At 45.3% G+C, this 18,144-nt stretch overlaps 2 protein-coding genes across 5 annotated transcripts in view; one reads left to right on the top strand and one right to left on the bottom strand.

The window, feature by feature from the left end:
- CPB2 (carboxypeptidase B2) overlaps positions 1-18,144 on the bottom strand; it is a 131,060-nt gene that overhangs the window by 82,252 nt on the left and 30,664 nt on the right. The window lies entirely within an intron of this gene.
- Positions 1-18,144, top strand: part of ZC3H13 (zinc finger CCCH-type containing 13) — a 49,597-nt gene that overhangs the window by 30,463 nt on the left and 990 nt on the right. For all 4 annotated transcript variants that reach the window (XM_083606372.1, XM_083606375.1, XM_083606374.1 and 1 more), the window contains 12 exons: positions 38-238; positions 966-1,136; positions 3,137-3,471; positions 4,505-4,972; positions 6,705-6,887; positions 8,675-9,158; positions 10,362-10,465; positions 11,401-12,408; positions 13,309-13,803; positions 15,070-15,219; positions 16,855-17,055; positions 17,834-17,997. In XM_083606372.1, the coding sequence (XP_083462498.1) occupies positions 38-238; positions 966-1,136; positions 3,137-3,471; positions 4,505-4,972; positions 6,705-6,887; positions 8,675-9,158; positions 10,362-10,465; positions 11,401-12,408; positions 13,309-13,803; positions 15,070-15,219; positions 16,855-17,055; positions 17,834-17,997 (3,964 nt within the window). The remainder of the gene's footprint in view (positions 1-37; positions 239-965; positions 1,137-3,136; positions 3,472-4,504; positions 4,973-6,704; positions 6,888-8,674; positions 9,159-10,361; positions 10,466-11,400; positions 12,409-13,308; positions 13,804-15,069; positions 15,220-16,854; positions 17,056-17,833; positions 17,998-18,144) is intronic.

Raw genomic sequence — 18,144 nt, forward strand, 5'->3', positions numbered from 1 at the left:
TAACCCTTCCAACACTTGTTTCCTCAACCTGCTTTAGGAGTTCCAAAACTAACCACAGTAAAAAGAAAGGTCCTCGTACGCCTAGTCCTCCACCGCCAATACAAGAAGACACAGCACAAGGAAAGAAGCATAAGGAGAAACACAAAGCAAAAGAGCGGTTAGAAGAGAAGCCAAGGGAGGTGAAAGAGAGAGGCCGTGACTTTGAAAGACACAATAAAGAGAAAAAAGAGAAACAAAGGTATTTTTAATTTTTGTGTATAGTTTTTTGTCTAATTTTGCTACATCTGTAATTCGTAGACTACTAAACACTCAAGGGCTTATGTCCAGCTTGCCACCACTTAAGGCTTTTGATTTGTAGTCTGTTTACCTCTCCCTGATCACATGATACACTACAAGTTTTGGAACTTACTTGTTGCGATCTGAAAGTGAGCAAACAACACCTGAAATCCAGAAATGGAAGGCAGCCTTCAGCAGGGCCCACCTTAGCTAAGTGATGACCATTTGCAGCACATATGGCATCTCTTCCTGGTTCCCTTCTTTATTTACAGTTGGATGGGAACTGAGCTTCACTTGGCTTTTTCATAGTCTCCCATGGCTGCTTCGAAAGAGCAGCAAAAATACCAGACCTCATCAGCTAGGACATCACTGTACTGATGACATTAAACCTTGGGTGGCCCACAGGTGGTTGGCATACTGGAACTTGGAGGACCTCAGAGGGAGAACATTTCAGGAGGTTGCCAGCACCTACTTAGTGCTGCCATCCCCCAAACTGGAGAGCAACTCCATAGATACCTGCCAGGACTAACAGCTCTCACCAGTGCATTATCAAAGGACTGCAGAAAGCTCTGAGAAGGGTGCAAGTTCATCTGTAGCCAAAGACATGCTGACCAAAGCCGCAAGCAGTCTCCATGTCGTTGTTGTTGTTGTTGATACCATGTACCTATTGCTTTTTGTATATTCCTCAGAGATCCCTCAGAAAGTTCTCATAGACAGAGACGTTCGCCTAGTCCAGAAGAACAGTCTGGTAGTAATTCTTCTCCTTCAAGAGAATATTCTCCTACCACAAGGAGAAGGCAGACATCTTGGGCTCCAGCTAAATCCAGCAGCCATAAACATTCCATTTCACCATCTTGCAGGTAGAATAATTACTTATATAGATATGTTTGTTGAAATACCGAACTTGTGTAGCCCAAGATACTCAGATTACTGAAAATGGGACACTTTTACATCTACTAAACCTGGGACATGTTTACCTTTTACTGACCAAGCCACCAAACAGATTGGAATCCTGGGGCTCAGGCGTTCCACCGCTTTTTCACATATATGATTTAAGTTTCAACTGGGGATTGTGGGGAAATCCTGTGGCAACTAGGGACATACATCTCTGCTTGCAGAGTGGTAGCTTTGTATAATAATGTGTGAAGGTGCTCAGGATTGACTCACTCTTGATGATTGATATTAAAATTGATACCTATACACTGTCTAGAAACCTGGAATCTAGAAAAATTTCAACCCTGGTTAACAGACTAGAAATAACACATATATGTATCTTCATATGTGGGGTGTTAAATGTACAACAAAATGGTTGTTACACACAGTGTGCGGTACATTAGATACTCAAAACGTTCCAAGACACCCCATTTTGCAGAAAAGCCTGAAAAAATGATATCTAAAAAGTTTTTGCTATAACATGGGGTGTGGAAGGTCCTTTGTCCTACTTCCCCCAATAGCTAGTTAGGCTGATTTCCATGTTAGCGACAATATTGGTTGGTGTGATTTGATACACACATGCTCCGTTTTGTTGCCAAAGGTATGCAAGTTCTGGCTCTGTGAACTCCCCAGGTGGTAAAACCATTTAGGATCTATACATAAGTTGTTTAGAGCTCTTGTGAGAAAAAGCCATGGGATTAGTACAACAATAATAGCCTGAGACTAGTCAAACACTTCTAAAAAGGTCTGAAAATGGAGCATCATCTCACCCGCTTAGACATGAACTGTACTCCATAATTGTTATATTAACTCCATTCCAGATAGAAGTCTGCAATTTGTTTCTCATGTAGACTCATTGCTAGACAGAATTAAAAATACAGTGGTACCTCGGTTGTCAAATGTAATCCGTTCCGGACTTCCAAAACGTTCGACAATGGAGGCTCAATGGACAGTCCTCAGCATCCATTGAGAAAATGGAGAAACACGCCTCGGAAGCTGTTTGACTTCCGAGGCGCGTTCAGAAACAGAAACAATTACTTCTGGGTTTTCAGCGTTCGAAAGCCGAAACATTCGGCTTCTGAGACGCTCGAAAACCAAGGTTCCACTGCAATCCCTATCTATACTTAGAGAATGCAAGTTGTTTGAATGCATCAGCTGCGATTTTAGCAAGAAGCTAGCAGCTTAAAGTGATAAACTCTAGGTCTTTGCATTATTGGTCATGTTACTCAGGATCAAAGTAGAACATCACATCTGAAATCATATTGTTACATACTATGGTTGTCTTTGGGTGGCGCTGTGGGTTAAACCACAGAGCCTAGGACTTGCCGATCAGAAGGTTGGCAATTCGAATCGCTGCGACGGGGTGAGCTCCCGTTGCTCGGTCCCTGCTCCTGCCAACCTAGCAGTTTGAAAGCACATCAAAGTGCATGTAGATAAATAGGTACCGCTCCGGCGGGAAGGTAAACGGCATTTCCATGTGCTGCTCCGGTTTGCCAGAAGTGGCTTAGTCATGCTGGGCACATGACCCGGAAGCTGTACACCGGCTTCCTTGGCCAATAAAGCGAGATGAGCGCCGCAACCCCAGAGTCGGTCACGACTGGACCTAATGGTCAGGGGTCCCTTTACCTTTATGGTTGTCTTTGGATCTCACACTGATGTTATTATATATTGCATAAAACGAGTGTCGGAAAATTACTTGCCTTTCTGAGTCCGCAACATTATCAATTTGGTCACAGTGTAAGCTAATTGCAAATTGACGGGCAGCATTGTTATGAAATTATATGTAAATATTATTTCGTGTTCCGAGAGAAATATTTTGTAAATTTAGGCTAGTTGTATTAGATTCATTTTCATCAGTTGAAAAGGTGTTGTATAAGGCTCAGGATGTTCATTCCACAGATTTTTTCCCCGATTTCTGTGTCTGCAGGTCTGCCTCACCACCAACTCAGCACCATTCTCCCGTGTCCTCAAGACATCACTCTTCCTCATCTCAGTCAGGTTCTTCCATTCAGAGACGTTCTCCTTCGCCACGTCACAAAAGAACTCCTTCTCCCTCTTACAAAAGGACCTCTTCCCCACCTGTAGGCCGTTCCTCGTCTCCTTATCCTCACCGAACCTCACCTTCTCAGCAAAAACAGACCCCTTCAAGGCATCGTTCACCAGTCCGGGAGAGAAGCCGGCATGATCGTGAACGGATTTCACAGTCGCACGATCGAGAACGGATTTCACAGTCACATGACCGACGCCACGAAAGGAGGGATGGTATGAATAGGGATAAGAATAAAAGCAAAGTTTTTATTTGTAGTCTGTAAGAACAGTTTTTTAAAGTTACAAGAGGCCAGGCATTATTTCTCCCAAGAGTTGTTAAACTCAGATATTGAACTGCTGGCTGTTGTATTAACTACAAAAGACAGCAATACTGGCATCATCAAGCTTATTGAGAAAAGTTAATGGAGTTGTTGATCTAACTCCTGTCCTGGGAGTTAATAATAAACCATTAGTAAAGCTTTTAGAATAAAAAAGCTTTCTGAGAAAGAAAACGAATATGCTGCTGCAAAGGGAAGTTACGGCTCATCACCTTCTAGAATTATTTGAAGGGTGTTCACAACCATGTGATCAGTGAACATTGTATACCCTGATTTTTCAAAAGCCTTTGGCAACTCTTGTCTCTGTGCAAAAACTCCTGTGGAAATTCAGTAGGAATGCCATAAATGGAAAGCACTTTTTTATTATTGATAACTGGTTGAAAATAGGAGGCTGATGGGTCTAAATTAGTCACATTGGTGAAAGCCTGAGCAGATTCAGAATGACTTCTCTGAAATGGCACAAGAGTAGAATGGCAGAAGAGAAGCAGGATGAGTGCAAAATGATAAAACAAAAACAAAACTTTGTACAAATCAGCAGTCTTTGGAAACCATAATGTAAAATTGCTGTGAACAGAGCTCAGTGTGTTGCAGGATAAGGGAGATGGAATGCAGTGTTTTTTGTTTTTAAATATGTTTAAAATGTGTTTTGCCACAACAGCTTGATTGATTGCATTAGATATATATCAAGTTTTGCCTGGAGTATTGAACAAAATACACATTAGCCCCCTCCAAAATAGAGGAGAGAGTTTGTGTGAGTTTTCGTTTAAGAAGCATAGGTGTCTTACGGCATTGGATGGGCACCACCACCACCCTTTAAAAATGTTACTCTGCTTCCAGCGTTTCTTGTAGATTTAACAGATTGCAGTTTAATATTAGAACTGTTTGTGCAATTGACTGTTCAACTGCAGGTGTGCTAAATTCCCTTTCAGAGACGAGAGGAAAAAGGGGAAGAGAGAGAGACACTCGAGAGGAACGTGACTACGACCAAGAACAGAGCACTCCCAGGGATCACAGAGACGATCGAGAATCGAGGGATGGGCGGGATGGGCGGGATCGAAGGGAAACCAGGGATAACAGAGACCGTAGGGATTTAAGAGAATCTCGAGACACTCGGGACTCACGGGACACAAGGGGCTGTAGCAGAGACAATAAAGAAGGTCGCGATCAGAGGGACCTGCGTTCTGCACGGGACACCCATGACTACAGAGACCGCGAGTGCCGAGACTCCCATAAAAAGGAAGAGCAGTATTTGGAGGAATCACGTAGCTATGGAAGAACCCATGGCAGAGAAGAGAGCTCTCGTTCCGAAACGAGGACAGACTCGAGAAGTGAGAGTAGAAATGAATCTAGAACTTCTGGAAGAAGTAGAGGAAGAGGACCTGAATTATCGGACAAAGGTATAATAAATGAAATGCTGGGGTTTTGTTGCATGATTCAGAGGCAAATTTCATTAAAGTTTAACTGTTTTCCTTCACTAAATCTCCTTTCACCATTAAAATTCTGGTAGCCTTCTGCCCCACTTACGAACTACAGACACCATCCTGTTTAATTTATCTGCAACCTTGTGGGTATTCCAAAGAGTTAGGAGATACTAAGGAGCAGATGGGTAATGGGAAGGTAGAAATCCACTTGATTGTTGCCTTTTTAATAAGCATTTGCTTTTATGTGTTAAGAGGTCTAATATTAGACTGTATTTTTCTACATCGCCACTCTGATCCCTTCTACCTCTGCTTCACATGATTGCCCCAGATTTCTTACCCAGCAGGTACCGTATTTTTCGCTCTATAGGACACACCGGACCACAGGATGCACCTAGTTTTTAGAGGGGGAAATCAAGGAAAAGAAGCAGCCTGTCCGCTTCTCCCAGAGCTTCTTGGGGCTGCGGGGGAAGCCCGGGTTCCCCCCCTGCCCCAAAGAGCAAAGAAGCCAAGACAGCGAACGGGATCCATCCCGCTGGCTGTCTTGGCTTCTGCCATAGCCGCGCAACCTCTCCAGCCGGGAGCTAAACCTCTCCAGCGTGGCTAAAGAAGCGTGGCTAAAGAAGCCAAGGCAGCAAGCTCGATCCATCCCGCTCGCTGCCTTGGCTTCTGCTATAGCCGGGCGCAACCTCTCCAGCCAGGAGAGGCTGCACAAGGCTAAAGAAGCCAAAACAGTGAGCAGGATCCATCCCGCTCGCTGCCTTGGCTTCCTCTTTACCCTTGCGCAGCCTCTCCAGCCGGGGAGGCTGCGCAAGGCTAAAGAGGCCAAAACAGTGAGCGGGATGGATCGCGCTCGCTGTTTTGGCTTCTGCCATAGCCGCACGCAACCTCTCTAGCCAGGAGAGGCTGCGCAAGGCTAAAGAAGCAAAAACAGCGAGCGGGATGGATCGCACTCGCTGCCTTGGCTTATTTAGCCTTGCGCAGCCTCTCCCGGCTGAAGAGGCTGCGCGCGGCTATGGCAATTCCCTCACCTCCCGCAAAAGCCCACAGGAGCCGCGTGCGGTTCCTGCGGGCTTTTCTACGAGGAGGGAGAAGGGACTGACTGGCCGCATCAGTCTCTTCTCCCTCCTGGGGAAAAGCCCGCAAGAGCCACGTGAAGCTTGTGTGCGACTCTCCGGGGCTTTTCCTGCCTGCCTGCCTCCCGCCTGCATTCACTCCATAGGGCGCACAGACTTTTCCCCTTAGTTTTTAAGAGGGAAAAAGTGCGTCCTATGGAGCGAAAAATACGGTAAACTATCAAGTTTAGGGGATACAATTTTAATTCACCAGTGTACCTACTGAGAAAATAACAGTCTGGTAGTGAAGCTCAACAGGGTTGTCCCACTTATGCAGCAGACTTCTGCTCATGCAAATAGGCTTGCTCTGTCGTCTCCTCCCTCCTCTCCTGTCCCGGACTCCAGATCCATTTCAGAGGGTTACAAGACACTGCAGCATATTTAGAGAGTCACAGGAGGCTACAGTGCAAGGAGAGAAAGGGGAAGTAACTGCTGAGTCCGCCGGCACAACACTGGCTCTCGCCATACATGTATTTTTAAGTTAAAACTAATTATAAACATTTTTAGATTATAAAAAAGGTTTTAGCGATCCTGTAACCTTTCAGCACGGCAGCAGGCCATCTCCCTGTGCTTTTCTACATGTCTGCTTTCATTAGGTAGTCGAGGAGCAAGGGGATCTCAGGTCGACAGCCACAACACCAGCAGCAGCTACCACGACAGCTGGGAATCTCGGAGCAGTTATCCCGACAGGGATCGCTACGAGAACCGTGAACACACGAGGGATTCTTCCTTTGAAAGAAGGCACGGGGAAAGGGACAAGCGCGACAACAGAGAGAGAGGTAGGCACTGTTTATACTTTATCAGTAAGTAATAATAATAATAATAATAATAATAATAATAATAATAATAATAATAAATTTTATTTATATCCCGCCCTCCCCAGCCGAAGCCGGGCTCAGGGCAGCTAACAACAATAAAATAGTGCAACATTCTAAAAACATTTCATTATAAAAATTAATTAAAATCAAATTGATGGCAGCCATTAAGCTCTGTGAAGATTGCCAAAGGAGGGAGTCAGGCTGCGCCCTGACCAAAGGCCTGGTGGAACAGCTCTGTCTTGCAGGCCCTGCGGAAAGATGTCAAGTCCCGCAGGGCCCTAGTCTCTTGTGACAGAGCGTTCCACCAGATTGGAGCCACAGCCGAAAAGGCCCTGGTTCTGGTTGAGGCCAGCCTAACCTCTCCGTGGCCTGGGACCTTCAAGATGTTTTTGTTTGAAGACCGTAAGTTCCTCTGTGGGACATGCCAGGAGAGCGGAAGCAGAACAGTTTCCTAAGGACAGTTATGCAGGGGGAGAGTGACTGTTAACAATTGAATAAAGAGGGAAATGGGCTCCATGCATGAAAGTAAGGCAGGTAGAAAGGGTCTCCCTAGGGCGAGAGACTGGGAGAAGAAGTAGGCTCCCAGGTGGAAGAGTCTATCACCTCTGTATGTGGATAAATGACAGGGTATACATGATAGAAATATGCTGAAGGGCCTTACAGTGTGGTGTAGTGATTAAGAGCGGTAGTCTCGTAATCTGGTGAACCGGGTTCGCGTCTCCGCTCCTCCACATGCAGCTGCTGGGTGACCTTGGGCCAGTCACACTTCCTTGAAGTCTCTCAGCCCCACTCACCTCACAGAGTGTTTGTTGCGGGGGGAGGAAGGGAAAGGAGAATGTTAGCCGCTTTGAGACTCCTTAAAGGGAGTGAAAGGCGGGATATCAAATCCAAACTCCTCTTCTTCTTACAGGTTTTTTCCCCTCTTTTCTCTTGCTTTTTTATCTTTTGACTTTTTAAATATTCTTATTCTGTAGACTAGTTTGATTTTTACTGTATTTTATCTTGAAAATTGTTAATAAAACATTTTGAGGTGGGGGGGAGGAAGGAAATGGACTGACTGTGGTCCTGCTAATTCAGCAAACATATTAGTTGTTAACTAGTTTGGTAACTTGGACCAATATTAGAATCCCAAAGTATTAGAAGCACCACAGTTTGGCTGATCAGTGGTGCCTGCAAATCCAATGTCAGGTGTAGGGTAGATGTAGGGCGCTTTGGCTTGGCCAAAGTGCCCTTATGTGACCAGTGGGGAAGCCTGCCAGACTCATGGGCTGGAGGTTCCCTTCTGCAGGAATACACAAATACAGTGGTGCCTCGCAAGACGAAAAGAATCCGTTCCACGAGTCTCTTCATCTTGCGGTTTTTTCGTCTTGCGAAGCAAACCCATTAGCGGCTTAGCGGGCTTAGCGGATCAGCTGTTAAGCGGCTTAGCGGATCAGCTGATAAGCGGCTTAGTGGCTTAGCGATCAGCTGTTTAGCGGCTTAGCGGATCAGCTGTTAAGAGGCTTAGCAGCTTGGGAAAAAGGGGGGGGGAGGAAAAAAACCCCGCAGGAACTCGCAATACATTTTTGTCTTGCGAAACAAGCCCATAGGAAATTCGTTTTGCGAAGCACCTCCAAAACAGAAAACCCTTTCGTCTAGCGGGTTTTCCGTCTTGCGAGGCATTCGTCTTGCGGGGCACCACTGTAATTAGCTGGATGTTGAAGTCTGTCTGTTTATGCAGGGAAACGAAACCTGTTTTATCATTTCAGATCCGAGACCAAGCTCGCCAGTACGACACCAGGGAAGGAACGATGACGTCGAACGTGATGAAAGATTAGAAGAGCGAAGGGGAGATAGGGGTGAAGACCGAAGAGATGAAAGACAGAGGGAGAGGGAGAGGGAGAGAGAGCGTGAACGCGAGCGAGAAAGGGAGCGCGAGAGAGAAGCTGAACGTGAACGTGCCCGTGAGCGAGAACGCGAGAGAGAAAGGGATAATAAAGACAGGGAACGGGACAGGGATCACGACAGAGAAAGGGAGAGGGAGAGGGAAAGAGAGAGGGAGCGAGAACGGGAGCGAGAAAGGGAAAGGGAACGAGAGCGTGAACGAGAGAGAGGGCGTGAACGAGAGAAGGAAAGGGAGCGCCAGAGAGAGTGGGAGGACAAGGAGAGAGGAAGAGAAGAACGCAGAGACAAGCGAGAAGACATCCGGGAAGAAAGGGCCACACGAGATAGTCGCGAAGAGAGGAAGTCAAAGTAAGTTACAGCAACAGCCAAGGTGACATCTTTCCACCTTCGCCGCATCAAGCAGTTGGTCCCTTACCTTTCCCGCCCCAACCTGGCCACAGTGATCCATGCGGCGGTCACCTCCAGGCTTGACTACTGTAATTCGCTCTACGCAGGGCTGCCCTTGAAGCTATCCCAGAAACTCCAGCGGGTTTAGAATGCTGCAGCGAGGCTCCTCACAGGGTCTCTGCCATGGGAGCATATTCACCCAATGCTGCTCCAGCTGCACTGGCTCCCGGTGGAGTACAGGGTCAGATTTAAGGTGCTGCTTTTGACCTTTAAAGCCCTTCACAGCCTAGGACCCTCGTACCTATGGGACCGCCTTTCCCGGTATGCCCCTCGGAGAGCCTCAAGGTCCATAAATAGCAACACCCTAGTGGTCCCGGGCCCTAAGGAAGTTAGATTGGCTTCAACCAGAGCCAGGGCCTTTTCAACTCTGGCTCCGGCCTGGTGGAGCGCTCTGTCTCCTGAGACCAGGGCCCTGCAGGATCTGATTTCTTTCCGCAGGGCCTGTAAGACAGAGTTGTTCCGCCTGGCCTTTGGCTTGGAGCCAATTTGATTCCCTCCCTCCCTCCCTCTCTTTCTTTTTTCCTTCTCCTCCTGCGAGGAGGCTACATTTTAATATTTTAATGTTTCAATATTTTAATGTTGTACTTTAATTTTGTTTTTAAGTTGTAATCATTCAACTTGTTTTTATTATTGCTTGTAAGCCGCTCTGAGCCCAGCCTTGGCTGGGGAGGGCGGGTTATAAATAAAAATTATTATTATTATTATTATTATTATTATTATTATTATTATTATTATTAAGTTTGGTTTTTAAAAGAAAATGAACTGATATTTAGAATGGCCAGTTTGTCAGCACCAGACAGCAAAAGGACTAAATGCATCTATGGTTAGGCCTGCAAAAGGATAATTGATTGGGGATACATTGAAGGTTCATATGCCATATGGTTAATTTTTTTTTTTTAAAGAAGACTAGTGCACACTTTACTGATCCCTTGTAAAATTTTGATTTCATAGACTCATAGAATGGTATAGTTCGAAGGGACCCCCATAGGTCATGTAGTGCAATTCGCTGCAATTTGTTACAGTTCTGTTTGTTTTTATGGTGAAAGATGAGAGATTTCTTAGAAGTGCATTAAATTTGATTGTGTTTTTTTTGGCCTGATATAGAAAACGTCACAGAAATGAAAGTAGCCCCAGCCCTCGTAAATCACCTAAGCGCCGCCGTGAGCATTCACCGGATAGCGATGCCTATAACAGTGGAGAAGACCAGAGTAAGTAAAAGCACGCAGTCCCCATGCTAGATGCAGATTAGAAGTAACTGCTTTCATTTCGCAAGCTGAGATAGCAAAGGATGACTTAAAAGTATATGCCTTTGTATGTCTGTATGTATTTTATTTCTGAGTTGTATGTGCAAGGCTATCATTCTTGCAGAGATTTGCTTTCTTAAGTGAAGCATTTATCTTGCATTTTACATTTCAAAGTCCGTCCTATTTCTAATACTTACCTTCCCCTGCCCATTTTTGAGGCACTTTACCATGATCATAAAGATGTGAAAATGTCAGAGCTTTTGCAGATTAGCTAAAAACATGAGTGGAACTTGAAAAAACAATGAAGGCTGAGTTAATTAACAGTGGCGACTAACATGTCAGTCTGCAAGTTCTCCTTGACTGTTGGCTGCGCGAGCACAAAACTCCAAAAATTAGAACTTAATCTAATTTACCATGTTTAATGTACTTGTATTTAGTAAACAAAGCTAATAATTTTGAAACTGCCAGACTTTCCTCATGCTGTAATTGAAATTGTTATCCAGTCTTTGCGGATTAGCTTATGAAACAGAAAATGTTCTGGCTTAAAAAGTCGGAAAAATTTTCACCAAAAGTACATCACTGATGTTAAATGTGCAGTCTGGCCAAAGATATTCTAGAGTATCCTTCTTTACTTTCAGGTGGTATTTATAGGATAAGGAAACGGTGTATATGTATTGATGGCGGTTTTCTTATGAGCATCTTTCATGTCAAATGTGCTTGTGGTTGTTATTTTTTAAAAAATGGGCATTTAAAAATGTAACCGGCAACGGACGTACAAGGAATTGGGTCCCTTAATGTTGGATATGTGCAGGCCACTTAGTTGTGACCTAAGCGAGACAATCAGATGTAAGGGCCTGTTGAGAAAAGAAGTGTCATGACATATTTTTCATCTTTCACAGACGAAAAACGCAGATTACTGAGCCAGGTTGTTCGACCTCAGGAATCGCGCTCAATTAGTCCTACGCACCTTTCAGAAGACAAGCAGAGCCGGTGGAAAGACAGCGACCGAAAGCCGGAGAGAAAGGACAGCTCCAGACACTATGAGGAAAGTGATTTCAAGGAGCGGAGCTCCTCTTCTGGGGACAAACAGCGAGAGCAGCGGGAGACCAACGAAAGTTCAAGGAGCCGTGTGCAAGAAAACATAAGCAACCGGGCTTCTGAAGAACGAGAGGCTGCTGACCATGCGCACGAAGATAAGAAAAAAGTTAAAATACAGAAGAAGGCCACGAAGAAGAAGAAAGAAGATGACGTTGCGCTGGAGCGCTTTGTTAGCGAGCCGGCTCCAGAGAAAGCCCAGGTCTTTTCTCCCAAGAAAGCGCAGAAAAAGAAGAGCACTGAAAAGAAGCGCAAAAGATCTAAAGGAGATTCTGAGGCTTCTGATGAGGACAGCGGCCCACACCAGAAGAAGAAAAAAGGCCCAAGGACACCACCAGTAACCACCAGAGAGGAGCTGGTGGAAGCAGTGCCTGAGAAATCTGTGGTCGTAGAAGCTGCGCCCAAGAGAGAGGACACAACGTTTAGCGACTGGTCGGATGAGGACGTTCCAGAGCGTGGGGAAAGTATTCTGGAGAGAAGTTCTGAGGAGCCCCACAGAACTAGCCATCGCGCAAGGACTGAAGCCGTGGAGCCCCCTCACGTGGTTGAGGAGCCCCCTCACCATAAACCTACGGAAGAGAAGAGAAGCAGCAGTCTTTGTAGCAATCGGAGCCGTACCTCCAGTCGACTTCGCTCGCCCTCCAATGATTCTGCGCATCGTAGCGGAGATGACCAGGCCGGCCTTAAGAAGATCCTGCATAGCAGCGCTGGTGACAGAGAGAGAGAGAGGAGGTGTCTAGAAATTGCTGGAGAGCGCAAGTCGAGAATTGATCAACTAAAGCGAGGGGTTCCCAGCCGCAGCACCTCTTCAGGTAGTTCCACTTGTGTTTCTCTTCTTGCACAAGCTGCCTCTGCCCGCTTTTTCCTCAGATTCTCATAAGACTTCAGACCTTTGCCAAGCATCAGCCAACACCAGGGAGAGGCTGCAATGGGGAGAAGATCAGGAAAGCTCCTGGCTTCCACTTACCCAAGTGTTGTATGCATCTCATAATATTTAGCCTCATAAAACAATTCCTCTTCATTGATTGAAGGTTGGCTGTTGGTTTATGATTTTCCTGATGCTACGCCCGCTTTAAGTTTTGAAATTGATTTGTAGACTTCATTCTTGTCTTCATTAATAGCGTGAATTTGGACTCAAGTCGTCCCCGTGGCGGCTTTCAGTTTAAAATGGCATCATAAAACAGTGAACAAACCATGATGCCTTTTCTAACCGTGGAACATCTTTAGATGTTCAATGGCAACTGCTTAGATCCTTAGTAGCATCACCTTTGCCTGTATTCCAAAGCGGTTCTATCACAAATATATTCTGCCCTTGCTGGTTGGGGATAAATATTTCATTTTGACAAAAATGTGGGAAGGTGTAAAGGTGCATCTTCAGAGCAGAAGCATCCAGACTTTCTGCTTTCCAGGAACCCTTCCCAGATTGACTCATTTGCTGAGGGAGTTTTTCCTGTCTGCCAAAGAAACAGTGAATTGTAGGGGTGGGGGTCTGGGCACATAGGATCATACCCTAGTTTGTAAAGCAGCACTTAAACCACAGTTTCCTAGTGTGGACATCAGGGGAAACCGTGTTCTAACAAACCAGAATATCACCTTCAAAGGGGAAGAGCAAGAAGAGAGCTGGCGGAACATGGCTTATTTTCAGCCAAGCTCTGTTAGGTGTGTAGTGCACGTACAACATAGTCATGCACCTGCTTAACACTTTTATCCAGATCGACAGGATTCAAGGAGCCACAGTTCCAGGCGAAGTTCTCCTGAATCGGATCGCCAAGGTCATTCCAGATCTGGGTCCTTTGATAGCAGGGAAAGGGTGCAGGAGAGAGACAGGCATGAGCACGATCGTGAACGGGACCGACGAGACGCGAGGCAGAGAGATTGGGACCGAGATACAGCCAAAGACTGGTTAAGGAACAGAGAGCGGGACAGAATTCGCGAACGAGAGAGACAGCGGGAAAAGCGAAGGGATACAGATCGTGAAAAGGAGAGGCTACTCCTGGAGAATCCTGAGAGAGATCGAGGTGCCAATATTTCCTCTCAAGCAGAGTTATCCAAGCACAGTGAAACAAAACCGGGCAAGGAGCATCCAGAATTTGAGGTGATCTATTTGGACTCTACCTCCCTCGAGAAGGAAAGGCTAGAAAAAGACTTGGGACCTTTGCAAGGATTCGAAGATGGGGTTGAAGCTGAGAAAGTGGAACATTTAGAAGGTGATGTATTATCGGTCTGTTTTTGCTGTCCAAATACCTGAATGAATCTTCTTGATGGAGAATTGAGTGTTTCATCATCTTCTTGTTTGAGGATTCTGATCTTGGGTCCAATTCACAACACCATCTCAGCAGTGTAGCCAGAGCCCTGAACAGTATAGATGCCTCTAGAAGAGTGTGTTTGACTCTTCTTCCATGATCTCCAATGCAAATCATTCTCATTCATTCCCTCTCTCTCTCTCTCTCTCTCTCTCTCTCTCTCTCTCACACACACACACACATACACAGTTGCTCTAATAGGATTGGGGAGGGACATGGGCATTATCTGCATCCTCTGTGCCCTGCCTCCTAGAGCCAATTGCAGTGAGGAGTTTATGCCAAGGGAAAGAGACAGGAGGAAAAGGCTGCAACATATTTCTCTTCAAACACTGTTTCCCTGCTAACAAGAACAGTAAGGTAAAGGTAAAGGGACCCCTGACCATTGGGTCCTGTCGTGACCAACTCTGGGGTTGCGGCGCTCATCTCGCTTTATTGGCCGAGGGAGCGGGCGTACAGCTTCCGAGTCATGTGGCTAGCATGACTAAGCTGCTTCTGGCGAACCAGAGCAGCGCACGGAAATGCCGTTTACCTTCCCGCCAGAGTGGTACTTATTTATCTACTTGCACTTTGACGTGCTTTCAAACTGCTAAGTTAGCAGGAGCAGGGACCGAACAATGGGAGCTCACCCCGTCGTGCGGATTCAAACCGCCGACCTTCTGATCGGCATGTCCTAGGCTCTCTGTGGTTTAATCCACAGCGCCACCTGCGTCCCTAACAAGAACAGTAGGAGATCCTAATCTCATCTCCTGCAGCACGTTCAGTTGGCGCTTAAAATGACAACAAAGATGTGTATTTAGTATGGAAAGTTTCTTGTTAAAACTCTTAACCAAATGGGTTTTAAAAAGTCTTCCCAAATATAATATGCAGCTCACATTTGGTTTGGATCCAAAAACTGCTATCTGCTCACACCAAGGGGTGATGTCTGGTTTTTGCCCTTTGTGCTTCAGCCACCCACATCCCATGCCATTTCAAAGAGGGGCCCAAGACTGGAGCATTTTGTGGGGGGTGCGTAGAGAGAGATAGGCAGCTTTAGTGGGATCACTTTTCTATAAATTGAACTGGACTCTCAGACATTAGAATCCAAGCCATGGGAGGTCTGCATTTCATTGATGTTGGTATAGGTGAGCTTGAAAGTTCAAATAGATATATTTTGGCACTGTTCTTCTGTAGGTGGAGATGATGAAGTCAAAATAGATGATATGCAGTCAATGGGATCTGGTGCCGGAGAATATGAGCCAATTAGTGATGATGAACTGGATGAAATTTTGGCTGGTGATGCTGAAAAGAGGGAGGATCAACAGGACGAGGAGAAGATGCCAGGTGAGTTTTAGCAATCCTTTTTATGTCAGGCCTGTGTGAATTGAAATAAATCCAACCCTTTTGTTTTATGTCTACACAGCTTCTATGTAAAGATAAATGCAGATAAATGAATGGCCTTCATTTTGTGATTTTGCTTAATTCCATTTCTGTTAGTCATGGGAAAGGGGAGAGAAATTTTCCTGTTCTCTGAAGTTTTGTATCCCATCTAAATAATAGGATACAAACCAGAAACTGATATGTTAAACAGTGCTTAAACAGTGCTTAAAGTACAGCTTCCTGGTCCAGATCATGGGGAACCATAGTTTTAAGAAGTCATGACTTCAGCACCAAAGCTGGGAACATGATGGAAGGGGAAAGGAAAGGAGCCGTTGTGGCGTAGTGGTTAGAGTATTGGACTAGGACCTTTAAGAACAAGGTTTGAATCCGCACTCAGCCATGAAGCTCACTGGGTGACCTTGGTCCAGTCACCATCTCCTACCTCACAGGGTTGTTGCGAGGATCAAATGTGGAGAACCACCATATACACCACCTTGAGATCCTTGGAAGGTAAAGCCGGTGTAGAAATGTAATGAACAAATATGGATGCAGGACTTGTTCCTAGTCTAATAAACCATCATTGGTTGCGATGTCTGAACCCAGCCACATCCCACTTGAGCCAGTCACTGCCTCGCCTCCTAATCTGCATCACAGGCTTGCTGTAGAGACGATGAGGGGTAAAACTCTGTATGCCACCTTGAGCTCCTTGGAGAAAAGATGGGATATAAATGCAACCAATAAGATAATAAGAAATAGGCTTAATAGCCAAGTGACTTGGAAAGAGTTAAAAATGTGCCACGATATTTTTTTAAAACCCCAAACTTTACTGTTTAACTTCTGTCCAATTATTAAGTCTTGCCAGAGCCAGAATGAAGGAAAGTCTCTCTCAATGTTTCTCATCAAGGAAGAAACTCAAGAGATTCCTCTCTTCTCCTCTTCCATCCCCCTTTGCTAGAGGGTAGCTGGCAACTGTCACTTACCATATTTTTCGCTCCATAAGACGCACCTAGTTTTTAGAGGAGGAAAGTGGGAAAGCCCCGTTTTTGGGGGGAGCAGCTCACAGTTGTGCAGCTTCTTTTGCAAAGGGGAAAAGCCCATTTTTTGAGGATCAGCTCAAAGTTGTTGAGCTTCCTTTGCAAAGGGAAAAAAATCCTGTTTTTATGGGGTTCAACTCACAGTTCTGCAGCTTCTTTAGGAAAGGAAAGGGAGCTGTTTCTACAGTTTCCAGACAGATAATCTAATCAGCCAGTCACATGTCGCTGGGGAAACAGACAGCCTCTGCCTGCAGAACATTCAGCAATGGAGGCCTGGGCAAGGGGCCGGGGCTGGAAAGGGAGCCAGCGATCGACCACACATTCGCCACATAAGATGCACAGACATTCCACCTTCCTTTTTAGGAGGAAAAAAGTGCATCTTATGGAGCGAAAAATACGGTAGTTTATTCAGAAATAGATGTCCTGTGAATTCCAGATTTCTAGCCATTTAAATGACTGTGGTATCCATTGTATGGTAATAAATGAGAGACCATGATTTTTTTCAGCACTGCCTTATATGTACTGTTGAGCAGAGGAATAACTTCATTTTTGTGTGTGTTTTCAGATCCTGTGGATGTAATAGATGTAGACTGGTCTAGTCTAATGCCAAAGCAGCCCAAAGAGCCCCGAGAGCCTGGAGCTGCTCTTCTGAAATTTACTCCCGGCGCTGTTATGTTGAGAGTCGGCATTTCCAAACAACTCGCCGGCCCTTCACTCTTCACCAAAATTAAAGAAACGTGCCAGAGAACAATAGAGAAACCTAAAGGTAATAATTGGCTTGCTGGATGTGTCCAAATGAAGCTAGAAAAAAAATATCCAAGGATATTGTTAGTTTTGTATAGGTTGTATCAAATCAGCGGTTTGAAATATCCATTCAAGTAGCAACATGCCCAATAAGTATGACGTGTGTAAGGGGTTTTTTGTATGTGTTGCTGCTCCTTTGAAATATTGAAACATTGCGCACAAGCCATCCAAGATCCTTGTAAGCGATATGGAAGGTAATATTTACTCTCACTGTAAAGTATCCCCAAGTGCAACATTTTAATTTTCTGTATAGGAGTGAAAAGCCACTGTTCACTTACCTGAGGGGGAAATAAAGGATCAGAGAAACTCTTGGGGTGTGGGCCAAACATAAGTTACCATATTTTTCGCTCTATAAGACGCACCAGACCACAAGACGCACCTAGTTTTTGGAGGAGGAAAACAAGAAAAAAAATCTGAATCTCAGAAGCCAGAAGAGCAAGAGGGATCGCTACGCAGTGAAAGCAGCAATCCCTCTTGCTGTTCTGGCTTCTGGGATAGCTGCGCAGCCTGCATTCGCTCCATAAGACGCACACACATTTCCCCTTACTTTTTAGGAGGGGAAAAAGTGAGTCTTATAGAGCAAAAAATACGGTAGTCTCCTGATGACCCTAGTAATCAAATTTGGTGCTCCATCATTCACTTTAGTTACACACACTCTTCTCTTGACATAGCACAGCTGTATCTTATCCATTTTACCAACGTTTTCTTAATATTATATTCTTTATGTTGCTTTTCTGTAGACACCGAGAACTTGTTTGAACATGAATTTGGGGCCCTGAACATGGCTGCCCTGCTGCGAAAGGAAGAGCGATCTGGCCTGCTGTGTAATCTTGGTCCCTGTTGCAAGGCCCTGTGCTTTAGGAGAGACTCCGCAATCCGCAAGCAGCTAGTCAAAAATGAAAAGGCAAGTGCACCTAACAGGCCACCGCATCACAGAAACACATGTTTAACACTCAGTAATTGCAAAGTGACTTGATCTTTTAACTTTGAGACTTGTTTCTATGGAATCATCTTTATAGGCATCTAAACCAACTTGACGCACCCTCCCCTT

This window comes from Podarcis filfolensis (assembly GCF_964270895.1).
Source record: "Podarcis filfolensis genome assembly, chromosome: 3".
NCBI classification, from domain to species: Eukaryota; Metazoa; Chordata; class Lepidosauria; order Squamata; family Lacertidae; genus Podarcis; species Podarcis filfolensis.